At 34.6% G+C, this 12,840-nt stretch overlaps 1 protein-coding gene across 4 annotated transcripts in view; it reads left to right on the top strand.

Moving 5' to 3' along the window:
• Window positions 1-12,840, top strand: part of GABRA2 (gamma-aminobutyric acid type A receptor subunit alpha2) — a 108,370-nt gene that overhangs the window by 61,867 nt on the left and 33,663 nt on the right. For all 4 annotated transcript variants that reach the window (XM_028508004.2, XM_028508003.2, XM_036020122.1 and 1 more), the window contains exons 6-8: window positions 1,855-1,937; window positions 5,883-6,026; window positions 7,018-7,170. In XM_028508004.2, the coding sequence (XP_028363805.1) occupies window positions 1,855-1,937; window positions 5,883-6,026; window positions 7,018-7,170 (380 nt within the window). The remainder of the gene's footprint in view (window positions 1-1,854; window positions 1,938-5,882; window positions 6,027-7,017; window positions 7,171-12,840) is intronic.

Genomic DNA, 12,840 nt, shown 5'->3' with positions numbered 1-12,840 from the left:
AAACAAGCTTATATTTCATTTAATGTTTTGTTTCTTTTTATGAAGCTGCTTGAAAGAAAAAACATTATTTTTTAAAACTCAGAGTTAATTTTTTTAATAAAACTTGCAAGTAAATTGGATATCGTAAGCATATGTCTCAGATCGAAGCATGTAAAAATTGCCATTTTGTAAATCAAAAAATGTCATGTAACATCATCTTCATTGATTCAACCTTAAAAAATCAGCTAAAGGAAGGTACTGTTGTGGCGCTGAATGGACTGAATGTATTGTTGTTAACACCACTGCCCCATTTTAAGTATTCCCATGAATTCATCTTTCAAAATAGGTTGCTTCTATTATGTAAAAAAGAAATCATCAGAAATCTAATAAAGTGATGTATAATGTAAAATTAACGTGTTGAAAGTACCTTAAAGCATAGGTGACTTTCATCAACATCATATTTAGACAGATGTGCATTGCAGGCATTTTATGTATTTTTATTTCATATACAACGTTAAATGGTAGATTTCAGTTGAGAAAATTCTGTAAGAAAGGTCTTTCATGAAGTCCTGATCTTGAAAGAAAAAAACTCCCGTGGACTCATTTTACTAATGACCATGACCTAAAATGGAAGTGTCTCTTTCTCTGAATTTTGCAAAACAGAGGCTGTACCTCTGTGATTTTGCACATTTTGATCATTCTTATGGATTAAGACAATAATTGGAAATTTGGAGTTTAAACAAAATACAGACAGAGCACACATAGTTTTGGAAATATTTCATGGAGTTCTATTAGAAGTACATAATCTATAGTTAAATTTTGCCCCCATTTGTTTTGGTCCTAAGAAATATTTTCATTTGTTCCATTTAACACATGTCTTATATACTTTACCTTTGTGTGAAGTGGAATGACTAATAACTCTGTTATAAATTTGCTGATTACTTTGTACTGTGCTCATAAGGGCACAGAAAAATACGTGGTATATAACACGCGTAATGTAACCTAGTGGCAACAAGATATTTTTATGAGATACATCTAAATGTGTCTCCGCATACAATGCACACCCACAATTTTTCCCCAAGCTTTCAGGAAAAATTTTTCATTTCAGTTTTTTCACTCAATTATTTATTTATTTATTTATATTTAGAAACAAAACCAATGATCATATTCCAGGGTATTATTTTGCATACAAATATCTTTATTGCTTTGTAGAACTACACTTTTAATGCATAAGCATAAGTAAGAGAATTACAAACATTTATATAGATATAGAATTAGTACTACCCATGTAAAATGTGTGTGCTTATTTTTCCTCAAAAATTTAGCAAAAAAGGATGCATTATACATGGGAAAATACAGAGTATCTATTTCCATATTTATATTCATGTATCTATATATGATACTGGCTCAAAGCTTACACATTTTTGAAGAAAGCTCCTCTGAATTAATATTGAATTCATATATCAGTTTTGTTATATGGCTGTTGATGAGATGATAGAAAAAATATATTTTTTCATTATAGAGATTTTTAAAAATTTTTCTCTAACATTTCAAATGTGAGTAGTAAAGTTAATGGGAAAGTAGTTATTCAAAACTGCGTATAAAACTTAACTTTTTAACAAGCCACAGAGTAAAGTATGGTTAAACCATACTTGGTAAATAAATATTATTGTTACTTACACTCAGATTTTACATATGTTAATGTCTTCTAAAGTATGGTCTAAATGTGAGAGAAAAAAACATGTTTAAATGTTAATTACCCTAATAAGATGCTATAAAGCTCTCCATCATCATTAATTCTGTTGACAACAGTAAGGAGTGATTTATCTTCACTTGCCAATTTACTTAAACAAAGAGTGGAATTTTGACTTTTAGGCTTACAGTTCAAGCCGAATGTCCAATGCATTTGGAGGATTTTCCAATGGATGCTCACTCGTGTCCTCTGAAATTTGGCAGCTGTAAGTATGGGGATGAAGTTACATGTTTTGGGTCAACAATATCAAGGATAGTCAGCAGCACTGCTTAATTTTATATTTCTTATCATATTATTGAATGCTCAATTCTTCAATATTAAGATACAAAAGTAAATTCCCATCACAAAAAAGTTGGCTAACCCTCCTGTACTCTCAAATATCATTATATTTTAATCCTGGTATTTATATTATCACTTACATGATTGCTAATAAAAAACATGGTGTGTTTTTGTAAATATGTAAATTAGACCAGGAGCTCTATCATAATCAGGACTGTGCCATTTCCCGTGTTTGCCAAGTGCTAATACATTAAAACATACAAAATAAATGTTTTATTTTTGTCAGCTAAGTATCAATTGTAAAGGATAGATTCCATTGTTTATTAAAGTAGCCAACAGCCTGTTGCAAATGGCAGGCACAGATGCTGGATCTGTGCAATTATCTTTCTGCTTTCTAACTAATAGAAGGTGTTTTTTTTTTAATTTCCTAAAATAAATTTGAAAGAGATTAGGTAGCTAGATTGCTACATGCGGACATCTTTTGTGTACAGAGACTATTGCAGCAATGGCTCTGTGCATTTGGCCATATTTAGGTCACTGAGGTTATATCTTGTGTGTCAAGCAGAAGCATTTACTCTCCCGGGATAATTGGAAAGAGGGAAGGTCAAGCCATCTCCCTGGGCCCACAAGGCATGCAGGGCAGGTTCAGGATAAATTCATAGACGATACTAGACAGCTTCTCTCTTGTGTGAACACATCCCATTGCCTGACCTTTTAAGAAACATTGCTCTTTCCAGCGCCTCCATCTTTGTCCATTTGGGGCAGCTCTTGACATTTCTTTTTTCTTGAATAGAGATGCAGTTCTCAAACCTGATTAAAAATATTTCTGACTGAGTAATGTGCCTTCTCCCCACAGACTGTAGCAAGTGAAAGGAAAGAATGATGGTTAATATGAATGCAAAAGCCTCTAATTATTCTGATGACCATAGTTTTGTAGAATGAGAAGTTCAGACTTGTTTTTTTCTGTTCTTACATACAAAAGGTGTCAGCTCTCAATTTTCTTTGAGAATCTCTTCTTTGTTTAACTACAAAGCCTTCCTTTATTGTCATGGAAACCACCACTTCAATACTGGCATTTCTCCCAAAATTATTTAAGATAGTCAATCATGTTACACAACGTAAATATGATGTTGAAAAAACTCAGCAGATGTCGCAGGGAAAAACACATTTGCATTGCATAAGTGGCATTAAAGAGGAAATTGAAAAAAAAAACTTGATACCAAAGAAAGGACATATTCATGATGCAGTAATGGTGTAAGAAGGAAACATTTTTCAGTGGGCAAGTTAGAGCTATTAAAACACCAGATATAAATGAGGTTATGTTACCATTCTAGATATGAAATAAATACATCTGAAGTTATTTTAAATGAAAATAAAAAATCTTTATAGCGTGTCTACAGAGTAGTGGAGTATTACTTGCTTGAGAATATGGTTTTCTGTACCTAGAAATGATATGGGTAAAACATAAAATCTATTATTAGACATTCTCTGATTGCCTTTATATATTTTTCTTCATGTTTATTTTCTGACACTTTTGTAGTCTTTGCCAACAATAGATGCTTGATGCTGCTACATCTTCTCTCTCCAGGCCCCAAATCTAAAGTACATATTCCACCCTAGCTGGTGTGGCTCAGTGGATTGAGTGCCAGTCTGAGAGCCAAAGGGTCTCTGGTTCGATTCCTAGTTAAGGCACATGCCTGGGTTGTGGGCCAGGTCCCCAGCTGGGGGTGAGTGAGAGGCAACCACACATTGATATTTCTCTCCCTCTCTTCTCCCTCCCTTCCCCTCTGCCTAAAAATAAGCAAATAACATTTTTTAAAAATAAAAATAAAAAACATATTCCTATACAACCAATGAAATGACATTATTGCTTTTTTATAAAAGATGTGGGAGCAATCAGTCAATTGTCTTTAATGTATTATTTTGCTCTCATCCAGAGTTTTATCGTCTATGATGGAAATTAAGATAATAAAATACTATGAGTGTATTCATTAACTAGCAAGAAGGAATTGGAAATGTGTTGTGCATGTCAGGCATGGTACCGAGAGCTGGAGCCACAGACGTGAATCAGAGTTCCCACCCATCCGTGTCTCATTAGTTTCTTAACATGGCATCGCGTGTGCAGGGTTTCGTTTTCCCTTATTTCCATTCAAAAGTATTGTCAGACCCAAAAATGATTTTTACCATTACTTTAAAGAACTATGTAGTTTATTAGTATCCACAACTGTTTGAGTACTGTGAGACCTTCTAATATAAAGTAGTACACGTGGTGTGTCTTTGAATTATTAAATTCTGTGCCATTTGAATTTTATTGAAAACAGGGCCATGATTTGTATCCACAGGAGAACAAAACAAGCCACTTGAAAATTTGCCAGTGAAGTTGTAGTTATCCACATTACTGATGTTACTGTAATTTTAGCCCTCATCAGTGACTGACTAGTTAAAGCTAACATAAAATTTAAACAGAGTAACTAGAATTTATTCATCTGGAAACTATATCAATATACCTCTACTATTAAATATACATATACAAATATATACATGCATTTTTAGAATCCTATTTCAAAAATTGTTTTATGTAATATATTTTACTTGTGAATGTAGATGAATACATGCACAACGAAACCAGCATTTTGTAGATATTAACATTTAGTAGGGACCATTAAAAGACCACACAGAAAGACACAAACTTACATATTCATTTTATTGTTGCTGAAGTTTAAGTGGGAACTGAATTATGATCATAAACTTTAAATCAAGGTAAGTACCAGGGCTACTGCATCACAATAGTTGGAACTAGAAAACATATACATGTTAGCAAAACAAGCTTCCCAGGGTCCTGGATAACTGGACAGAGATACTGCCAGAGACAGCTGGCCCATTCTCTCCCTTTATCGAGAATGTGGCCACAGTGCTGAGTTTTGCTCAAGGACCAGGAGTAACTAATATTTCAAAACATTCCCATGAGCAAAAGTGCATAGAGTTTCTTCACAAGGTCAGTAGAGTAGCAAGAGGTGTCTGTTTATTCAGCTGTGGGGCGACTGACTGCATGAAAAGGTCAGCTGCTCCCCCACCAGGACCTGCAGGTACAAAGGAAATGCCAGGGCCAGGGGATGGCTAAGATGAGACATGCTGCCAGCCCACCAGTCCTCGAATCACCTCGCTCTCACTCAGTTCTGCTTCTTTGGTCAAATAAAACAGGAAATTATGCCTGGTCTGTACGTCTTTCATCTTTTCCTATGAATCTGTAACTTACCTGAGACGCAATGATGGTAGAGTCCAGTGAGATCTAGGTGCATTGATTGATTTTAAAATGAAAATGTTTTAATAAATATTTACAACTTGAGGAAAGTATAACATTCTCATTTATTTTACTTGTTCCGCAATGATCAGTCCTTGTTTTTCTAATGAAATATATTGTATTATGTATGATAGCTATAATTTAATTCTTAACTAAATTGATTTATGCCCAGAAAGCAATATTATTTTCAACTGTGATTATTTCACAAGTAATTATTATTTCTTATTACCTGAGGTATGGGCATTCATAACCTGTTTACCACAATGTCTTTGTCTACCACCTTGGGCTATGGGAGATATTTTCATCACCTCAGTGCCCACTGAATTTTGCAGGCTCTAGCAGGACATTTGTTCTTCACCCCCCAAAGTGGTTGCAAAGAAAATAATCTCATGATCTTGATTGTCTCTCTTTACCTGCTTCACACACTTTTTATCCTAAAAATATGCTCTGTACATATCAACAATGATTTTTTAGTCAACAATTATTCTATGAAAAATTCAAGTTTTGGTGTTACATTTTATTGATGGTTCTTACTAAAGTGATAAAAATATTTTTTCCACTATCCTACAGATGCATATACAACCTCAGAGGTCACATATATTTGGACTTACAATGCATCTGATTCAGTACAAGTTGCTCCTGATGGCTCCAGGTTAAATCAGTATGATCTGTTGGGCCAGTCAATTGGGAAGGAGACAATTAAATCCAGTACAGGTTAGTAAAATGAGTCTGATAGTTCCTAAGAAAAATTAATGGGTTAAAGTCATTGGAAATGTATCAGTTCGCTTAAAATCTTGGGGGCTTTTTAGAAATTCAGAATCTCAGGCCTGACCCCTTGCTCACTTAGGATCTGTATTTTAACAAGATTCGAAGGAGATTCCTTAGGTGTGCATTAAAGTTTGAGAAAAAATAATCTAAAGTATACTTCATATTAAAGTGTGTGTCTTCTCAGGCAAGTCAATTTTACCTTCAAATAGTATTACGGCTTCCATAGTGTTCTGATTCCTTTCCCTTTATTCTAGATAGCTTATCATGATTCAACTCTTGGTTTATAGATAATTATTACTGGCCTGTGTGGGGAAGCTGCTGTCTGTTCTAAGGACCCCCCACCTCTAAGAGCCCCCCACCTCTAAGAAGAAGCAGCTGTGTGAACTAATGTGTTTACATCCTGCCAATGTAAAGCCAGAGAGCAGGAGGGAAGGTGGCTCTGGGGATGGGATAGAACTGACTGCAGTGAATAAAAGCTTACACACAAACTGAGAAATTCAGAATTGGTGACAGGGTCAACAGTGGGTAATCTGAACCAGTCTTGGAGATGTGACTAGATATCAAAACCTTAAAGGGCCAGAGAGAACCGAACTTGAGGTTGGTACCAATGTGGACGAGGGCCCTCACTAGGTAAAAGAGTCTATGGTTGGAGAGTGTTCATTATTCCTGTGCTCCTTGGTCAATAAGTATGACCTAGAGAGAAAACAAATTCCATCAATAGACATGCAATGCGAGTTTCATGGTAATATTAAATCCTCTTTTAAATATTATTGCTATGTTAAGGAGGAGTTAGAAGATACATATTTTTCATGTCATATATGTGATAAATTCTTTTTTCAAACCAGACACTGCTCTCTCCCTCTAATCCCTTCCATTTCCAAAATGTGCAAACTATTGACTGTTACAGTTTCTTAAGCTTCTTAAATTTTTCTTCCAGGTGAATATACCGTAATGACAGCTCATTTCCACTTGAAAAGAAAAATCGGGTATTTTGTGATTCAGACATACCTGCCTTGCATCATGACTGTCATTCTCTCCCAAGTGTCATTCTGGCTTAACAGAGAATCCGTGCCTGCAAGAACTGTGTTTGGTGAGTGCACAACTACACACTTCGTTGTAAAGCGCATCACGTTTCACAGCACACTTTCAAAAGCATTCTCTTTCATGATGCTCACACAATAATTTGTGGTGTGTCCGGCAGGAAGTATTGGCTTCATCTTATAGGTGAAGAGACTGAGGCTCAGAGAGACCAATTGTAGAGTCAGTGCCACACTGTTAATAAGGAATATAAACAGTACTCAGATCATCTGGAAATATACTCAGCCTACTTCCTGTGGAATCATTTTGCTTCTTAACATTTGTCTCCATGCTAGTGTAAGGAGAATATTGTTAGACATTTTAATTTAAAGTAAAACTACTACATTGGTAGGCTTTCTATATTTATCGTGTTTTCTTTTGTTTTTAGATAAACAGAGATGATCTTAAGATTAGGGAGTGAAAGGGAGGGAAGTTTAAGAGAGACAAAGAAACCCCCTTGTGTACTACCATTAGTGTGTTTATTTACAAATTTAAATTTCTTGATTTATACCAGGCGTGGAAATTTGGTTACTGTTTTTTGTATGTCCAAACTAGGCTGAGCACATTTTGTGACAAGATAGATTACTTTTGTGTATTTGGACCACTCAGTCATTTAGGAAAGTTTTATTGAGCATCTACTATGCCAGGTAATGCACCAAACCCTAGAATGGAGGACAACAAAATAAGCAGAAAAGATAATGGCAACCCAAGGTGAAGGCAACATAAAAGAGGCATAATCAAATTGTTACAGGGAGCAGCACCAAGATCGTCTCTAGGAGAACCGATTAAGTAGCTGAGCTAACATTTGAGCTAAATCTTGAAGGATGAGTAGGAGACTCTCAGACAGATGAGCTAGGGCAAAAATCCTAGCCAAAAATGACAGATTGTGTAATGAAATGACATCAAGAGATGGAAGAACATAGTGTGTTTGGTGACAGTGAGTTATTTTGGTGTCAGCAGAGGCACATACAGATAAAAGCATAGTTTAAAGACTAGATGAGAAAGACCTTGAAAGCCATATCAATACAGTTGACCTTCCTGTGGCCTATAATACTGCAAGCCACTATGTTTTGAGGCCATAAACATGTGCAAAGCTCTCAGAACAACCCTGGTATTTAATATGTGTTATCTACTTGTTGACTATTCTTATTATCAATGCAAAAAATAAAAAGCAGTCCGAGTTTCAACATTAGCAATGAATAATTATAAAGGAAATTAAGGAAATAACTTCATTTACAATAATATCCCAAAGAATAAAATATCTAGGAATAAATTCAACTGAGTAGCTGAATAAATTGTTCAATAAAAAATATAAAAAGGATAAATTGTTCACTAAAAAAGTATAAAAGTATAATTGTTCTTACGGAAGACCTAATTAAAAGAAAGGCATCTGTGGTCATGGGTTTGTAGACAATACTGTTAAGAAGAGAATAGTCTTCAAAGTGATCTATAGATTCAATTCGATATCTATCAAAAGTCAAAAATGACCTTTCTTTTAAAGAAAAGGCAAAACTGACCCTCAAATTTACATCAAATTCAAAGGGGGATTCCAAATAAACAAAACAATCTTGAAAAAGAAAACAAAGTTCATGGACCTTTCAGTTTCCAAACTCAGTACAAAGCTACCTTATCAGCGTGGTAGTGGCATATGCATGGGCATGTAGACCGAAGGAATAAAACTGAGAGTCCAGTGACAAAACCATACATCCCTGGCAAACTGATTTCCAACAAGGGTTCCCACACCATTCTGTGGGGAAGTAGAAGCTTCTCTATGAAATATTGCCGGGGCAGCTGGGTGGCCACCATGTGCAGGACAATGAAGATGCAACCTGACATCCTTTCAGATGCAACAGTGAATCCAAATGGATACAAAACTTTAATATAAAATCTACAACTATGAAACTATTAGAAGAAAATATAGTATAAATCTTCACGACCTTGGATCTAATCATGGTTTCTTAGTTTGACACCAACAGCATGAATGATAAAGAAAAAAAATAGGTACATTGAATTTTTATTAAAATTAAAATTTTTTCACCTCAAAGAATGTTGTCAAGAATGTGACAGACAACTTCTATAGGAGAGAAATATTGAAAGTATTTTGAAAAGTATGTATCTGATAAGGGTGTAAACTCCTGAATAAATAAAGAGCTCTTGTAACTAAAAAATAAACACAAAGACTGCAAATTAGATGTAAAATCTGGACAGAGAACTGAAGCAGACTGTTAACTACAGAAAGGATACAGATGGCAAGCTAGCACACGGCACAGTGTTCAACATCACTGGACTTTCAGGAAATGCAAATCAAAATCATAATAAAATGCATTTTCCTCACACTAAGGTGTCTACCATAATAATAAAAAAATATGAAATAAGTGTTGGCAAGGATAAGGGGAAATAAAAACTCTCATATATTGCTAGTGGAAATGCAGAATGATGCAGCATCTCTGGACGGTAGTTCAGCAGTACCTAAAACAAGGTCACATAGAGTTATCACACCCATCCATTCAACTTCTCGGCACGTACTCAAAATTAATGAAAACGTATTTTCACGTGAAAACTTGTACACTGATGTTTATAGTAGCATCATTCCTAATAGCCACAAGGTGAAAGGAAACCATGTTTTCATCAGCAGATGAATGGATAACCAAAATGGATTATATACTCACAATGAAATACTATTCATCCATAAAAAGATTAATACTTATGCATACTATAACATAATGAACCTCAAAAACATGCTGAATAAAAGAAACCAGACTCAAAAGGTTATATATTGCATGATTCCTTTCATATGAATTATCCAGAATAGGCAAATCCATAGATATAGAAAGTAGTTTAGTAAATGGAGGCAGAGAGAAACAGGAAGTAATTACTTAGTAAGGAACAGGATGTTCCAAGGTGCTGAAAAAGTTTTGAAACTAGAGAGAGGTGGAGACTGCTGAACATTGTGAAGGCCTAAATGCCACTGAACTGCACACTTTATAACATAATGGTGAGTCATGCATTATGTTAACTTCACCTCAGTAAAACCATTTGGAAATGCCATGAGTTGAAAAAAACAGCATTGAATGTGCACAGCAAGAAGGCCCAAGATTTAGACTCAGATGGAAGTTCTCAGATACCTGTTTCACAATTTGCAAATTATTGAATCAAAGACAAAAAAAATTTGATTGGCTGAAAATAGTAGCAAATTTTTTTCAAGATGACTTGAAAAATAAGGTTACATGATTTTCAGAGCACAAGATTTACTACAGAGAAAAGTCTTTAAGGGAAAAATTACACAATAATTAAAAACAGAGGAAAGAATAGGGCAGAATTGATATTCCAGAGAGATCTAACTTTATATGTAACTGTAAGAAAAGTCATACGAAATAAAATAATGTTTGATACAGGTTGTAAGAAAAATAAAATTTTGCATGGAGATAAATAAAGAATTTGCAGGATAAATTACATAGATGCATATGTTAAAAGAAGCAAGTAGAGGACTCTGCCTGCCTATAGAAGAGGTAAATAGATGAATAAATATTTAAATTGGAATCAGCAGAATATGTTAGTGTCAAAGCTGCTAGATTTAACTATAACTAATGTACAAAAGTTGTAAAGATTGGCAATGAATATAAAATTAAAAACCCAAACTATATTTGAATGTGTAAATTTTATATGAATTATTTACAATTCAAGTTTAAGGATCAAAAAGTCATATTTTCATTTAAATTTAGACTGTTAGGTGGTAAAAAGCATCCTTGGTATTTTCTCTGCAAGTTATTCTGTGTGAAGTTCGTAGTAAACATCATTCCATGTGATTGTGCGTGTGTGTGCGCAAATAGATAAACTCGGACTCTATATTGTACTTGGAGTGGGACTGGAAAGCTGCTCAGCCACCTTATTGTACACCTTTATTCTGTTCCTCACTGCCTGCTGCCTCCTTTGGAGTTTGAATATCATAACCTGACTAATAGACAGCAGGTACCAAAGTAACGATTCTACTGTCTCCAAATTTCGCTCTCTGAATTCACAGTCGTGTTTACAAGCTCATGAGAGATCATTAAATCACCTGCCCTTCTCCTGCCTCCAAGGCTTTCTGTGATGAGTAACCCTCCCAAGGAAAAACTATTACAGTTAAGAAATTAATATGCCCTGGGAGACAGCTGTCAACTTTCTCGCCCTTTGAGGTCTGGCTTCACACTGTGAATAGAATAAGAAAACAGAGCAAACAAGACAGTATGCAGAGGAGTTGAAATTAAAACGTGTGCCGCTTGATATTAGAGACTTTGCTCCATTATATTTGGTTTTATGTATTTCTTTTTTTAACTTTATTTTTATTGTTGACATTATTGCAGATGTCTGCATTTCTCCCCTCTTCTCTACCCAACCCCGTCCCCTTTCCCTCTGGCCATCTATTCTTATTTTGCACATTGCGTTTATTTTATGGTTGTAGATCTGCTTGATATATTTTAAAAATGTCTTCAGTGGGCTCTCCGTGTATCTTGCAATGATGAAAGTCTGCTTTGACTTGCTCTGAGTGCTCACTCCCAATGCATCCAGCATCAACAAATACTTATTTTGAACAGCTATTTTTATCAGTGTTGTTCTAGATGCTTGAGATACATCCTTGAACAAAAACCAAATGCAACTTCCTTCATACGAAGTAGCTGCTCTCTGTTGCCAATCGTATAACAAAGCACTTGGGAAACTTTTAACTTTATACTTCAGGTTTTGTGCTATTCAGGCTCCTGTGAATGAAAAGTGCGTCCATAACGTACAGACCTCATTTTGTGTTTGTACAAACATAGATTATACAAAAAAGTGTATAGTGTGCACTTTTTTGCCCACACTTTTGAGGGGAAAAAAGGATGCATATTATACACACACACACACACACACACATATATATATGGTAGTACTAATTCCATATCTGTATAAATGTTTTTAATTCTTTTATTTATGCTTATGCTTTAAAAGTGTAACTCTAGAAAGCAATAATAACCATATGCAAACTAATACCCTGGTATACAGTCATTGGTTTTGTTTCTAAATATAAATAAATTAAGAAATTGGATTAAAAAATTAAAGTGAAAGATTTTTTCCTGAAAGTTTGGACCAAAAACATGGGTGTGCATCATATACAGCAAAACATGGTATCTTGTGAAATTGCAGCTTCTAGTTCTTCTAGTTGCTTGACATCCTTTAGAACTTTATGTAAATAAGTAATAATCATAAGGAATTTACCAGTTGTATTTGAAGTCAAACTCTCTTTCAAATTTATGATAAGTAATTCAGATAAGTAATATATTAATATGTGACTGTCAGCTCATATATGGACATATGAACACAGGGTGTGGCAAAAGTAGGTTTACTGTCATTCATATTGGAAAAATAATACAAGAATTAGTAAATTTAATACAAGAACAAACTCTGTGTTTTGCATACTCACAACTGTAAACCTAATTTTCCCTCAATCTGCATGTGAATAAATTTATATGTAATAAATACGTCCTGATATTTTTGTGTTCATATTACATTCAGTATGGAACAGTGTGTTTTTCTATTAAAAACTAAAATTAAATAACCAGCATCTGTTAGGGTGTAGGTTTGGTAAATGAGTACAAAGAGTTCAAATACTTTATATTGCATACAGATTTCCTGGCATATGAAAGGGCCTTAGATGCCTGTGTTATAT

Source organism: Phyllostomus discolor, chromosome 1, assembly GCF_004126475.2.
Source record: "Phyllostomus discolor isolate MPI-MPIP mPhyDis1 chromosome 1, mPhyDis1.pri.v3, whole genome shotgun sequence".
Taxonomy (NCBI): Eukaryota; Metazoa; Chordata; class Mammalia; order Chiroptera; family Phyllostomidae; genus Phyllostomus; species Phyllostomus discolor.
The sequence above is the reverse complement of the archived record's forward strand: the minus strand, read 5'-3'. Positions and strand labels throughout refer to the sequence as shown.